At 31.4% G+C, this 3,295-nt stretch overlaps 1 protein-coding gene across 1 annotated transcript; it reads right to left on the bottom strand.

Moving 5' to 3' along the window:
• Positions 1 to 1,290: 1,290 nt before the first annotated feature.
• LOC109807588 (putative 2-oxoglutarate-dependent dioxygenase AOP1) lies at positions 1,291 to 2,929 on the bottom strand. The gene is made up of 3 exons (XM_020370131.3): positions 2,463 to 2,929; positions 2,023 to 2,344; positions 1,291 to 1,672 (listed from the first exon to the last, which is right to left on the bottom strand). Exons 1-3 carry the CDS (start codon positions 2,834 to 2,836, stop codon positions 1,424 to 1,426), a joined length of 945 nt encoding a protein of 314 aa, XP_020225720.1. The 5' UTR covers positions 2,837 to 2,929; the 3' UTR covers positions 1,291 to 1,423.
• Positions 2,930 to 3,295: the final 366 nt, after the last annotated feature.

The following is a 3,295-nucleotide window of genomic DNA, read 5'->3' as shown; positions in this document are numbered from 1 at the left end:
TGACATAAATTTACATCGGCTATCACAACCGACGTAAATTTACGTCTCCCGCATTTATGTCGGACTTTTTCCTAGCGTAAAAAGCTTAAAATAACCGACGTAAATTACCCTTTTTGTACTAGTATATATAAATTAAATTTTTTATTAATTAAAAAAATAATAGAATTTTTCATCCTCTAGTCATAACAAAAATTCGCCGGTAGATAAGACATCTTTAAATAAGAATTATCAATGTTAAAGTGTGTTTGAGAAAATAGTAAAAATTAATTATTTTAATAATCAATTATATTATTATAATCAATTAGTGAAATTAAGATGTTTTATATTTCTATATATTTTTTAAAAATATTTAAAAATTATTAATATTTATTCAATTAGTTGATGTTATTCTTAATTTTTAAATTTTAAAGTTCAAGTTCTGAGTTTATAAGAATATTTAATAGTTAATTTTTTAATATTATTTTTTAATATTTAAAAATTTAAAGGTAAAATAATTTAAAAATTGTATACATGAAAATAGATAATTGTTTATATATATATATATATATATTATAATTTGAATAAATTTTTATTTATATATATTTGTTAAAAAATTATTTTAATAAATAATTATTTGTAGGGATAATAAATGAACTTTAAAGAGAGAAAAAAATCGTTGAAAAATAGTTGTAATTAAATTATGTGAAAATAAATAATTTTTTAGAAAAAGAAAATATTTCTAAGTTTAAGTTGCTTATCAAACATATATAACTTTTTTTTTTAAAGCAACTGAAATGTAACATCATAATTTTTCTCAAACATGTGTTCTTAATCATTCAATATAAAATAGAACCTTGAAATTAAAAAAAGAAATTATTGAAGTTCATCATGCTCATTGCTTTTCTTCCCTTCGATTTAGTTCTGATTAACGTGGTAATAGGCAATACTTGTCCCTTCGATTACTAAACTAATGCACTAAGCGAGATTGATAATCATGTGCTCATACTATTATCTTCCATCATATATGCTCGACTTCATATTTTCTTCCGAAGTATGATCCAACCATTTTGCACCCGGTACAGCGGAAACTGATTTCTTAGTGCAAGAAGCTTCGCTTCATCATAAATTAACTCTAAAATGAATTATTGGTCCTTAAATTTTGAAACCATTGTAGAAGTACTTGTCCCTACACCCCCAAATTAATCATCCTTCTAATAATCTGACACCAATCTAATTAGTTAATGCTCCAAATAAGTTTTAATTTTGTGTCAAAATGAGATCTATGTAATCTTCATCACTAAAATCACCAAATCATGAACACTTTGCCTGTCAAGTTTCAATTGGAGAAATTCACATCAAACACATATAGGGGATCAGTTTTATTAAGTTCAAGGTAAACTGAGCGCAGAACATTTGAACACACCACAACACAGACCATGGCTTCTCAAACACCACAGTAAGTGCGCAGTGCAAATGAATCTGCCTGGCCCTTTTCAGTGTAATAATATTTGAGGAACTCAACATGATCAAAAGGCTTAAAGAGAAGAGGGTGTTCCTCATCCACCAACTCCTCTGGTGCTTTTATAATGCTCCCTCCTTTAGGGATAGAGAAAAGCCCTGTAGAGTATCTTGCTTCATTCCCACTCATCATCACTCGGTGAAAGGGTGAATGCAGCCTCCCATTTGACCATGCCTGCAAACATTCATGTAAATTATCATTTTTCACTATCATTCAATAATAGTAGTAATTTGAATAAATTACACTAACACTGCTTAAGATTTTGTGAGATCGCATATAACACCCTTTATAGCGACATCTCTTATAAAGGGTCATTGCAATATTTTTCATACAATTAAGGGTTAATATAATGTCCAAGAGATATTAGTCAGCAAATGTCATGTTTTTCAAAAAATTATTAGTAAGTAAGGAGTTTATCTACAATCTCGCGAAATTTCAGAATTTTCAGTATAGTTTACTATGTTAATTTTTTAGGTTTGGAATGATCTATGTTGTTTGAATGAAAAGTTATGAATGAAGTTTACATGTAAAGAGTCACCAATCATGACAACAAAACTCTCAGGAGAAGGCTTGTAGCTTATCCATTTTCCATCTTTGGTCAACACCTCTAAACCCTCCACTTGATTTTGATACAATATGGTCACAATGTTCTTGTCTGTGTGTGCGCTGAGGCCTAGCTTTGTGTCACTGGTTTGAGGGCCTTTGTATTTCATAACCCGGAGAAGATAATTGGTTGAGTTCATGTGCTCCTCTAAGTACTTTTCAATTCCCAAGCTCTCCAAAACCATCTTCCTGATGATCTGATCCAACTCTGATAGCTGCTCAGAGAAGGATTGAATAGTTTTGCTGCTAAATGAAAAGACAAATTAAGAAAGAGGCAAAGGAAATACAAGTTCCAAAATTATAAAGAAAAAGAATAGTTAATATAACTATGTATGCATTTGAAAATTTTAAGGGTACGTGCCTAAAACTTTGGTTTCCATCAGGCCACAAGATGTTGGTCATGCTTTCTACTTTGTCATAGATAGTTGCATCATCAATGCCCATGCTTTCAAAAAGTGGGACCATAGGATATTGGCCAACATAACCATGATAGGGCTTCTTAGACACATTGAGTATCTTTGTTTGAAGAGGGAGATCAAAGAGGTCTTGTAGTGCACCGAATATGGCTTTGCGAAGGTCTAAAGGAACTTTATCAAAAATTGCTTCAAAGCAACCATACTCTACTAGTGCCTTGTGGACTTGGGATTTTACTTCCTCCCAATTAGGATTGTTGGCTTCCAATTTGAGGTTTGTAAAGTCGATCACAGGAAGCTTTAGAGTCACTTCTGAACCCATATCTTCACTCTTCCTTGTCTAATTTGATTACAAGATTGGAGGATAATGCTTAATTTAAGCAGGGTTTGGAGCCATTTATAATTGGTATGCTCTACACTATAGTGATAACATTGATAATATTAATTATAAAAGCGTTTATGTTGTTGTATATGGTGTAGGTTCGAGAACAAACTTGCTTGTGTAGAAAAAAGATTCTTCTGACTTCACTTGAACCAAGCAGGTCAGGTTGGCATATCAAACAAAATTAGTTGGGTTTTGTCTTCGGGCTCTCTTTTGGGCCTATATCATGGAGTTCAAAATCCCTGCACAACGAGTCCGTCCGCATCATTTTTATTGTCAAATGCACTCCAAGTCCATTCAAGAAAAGTTTTGTTACAAATCATTATTACTAGATGCACATAATAACTCAAGGGTCTAGTTCATTAGTTAAGCTAATGGTAGTGTAAATCATTTGGTACC

This window comes from Cajanus cajan, chromosome 5 (genome assembly GCF_000230855.2).
Source record: "Cajanus cajan strain Asha chromosome 5, NIPB_CcT2T_4, whole genome shotgun sequence".
NCBI classification, from domain to species: Eukaryota; Viridiplantae; Streptophyta; class Magnoliopsida; order Fabales; family Fabaceae; genus Cajanus; species Cajanus cajan.
The sequence above is the reverse complement of the archived record's forward strand: the minus strand, read 5'-3'. Positions and strand labels throughout refer to the sequence as shown.

Excerpts from the sequence above, each read along its gene's own strand:
- LOC109807588 (XM_020370131.3), bottom strand. The coding sequence starts at position 2,836 with ATGGGTTCAGAAGTGACTCTAAAGCTTCCTGTGATCGACTTTACAAAC. Across the intron at positions 2,345-2,462 it reads GATGGAAACCAAAGTTTTAG|CAAAACTATTCAATCCTTCT; the intron begins GCACGTACCCTT and ends TTCATTTAGCAG. Across the intron at positions 1,673-2,022 it reads TGATTGGTGACTCTTTACAT|GCATGGTCAAATGGGAGGCT; the intron begins GTAAACTTCATT and ends GAATGTTTGCAG.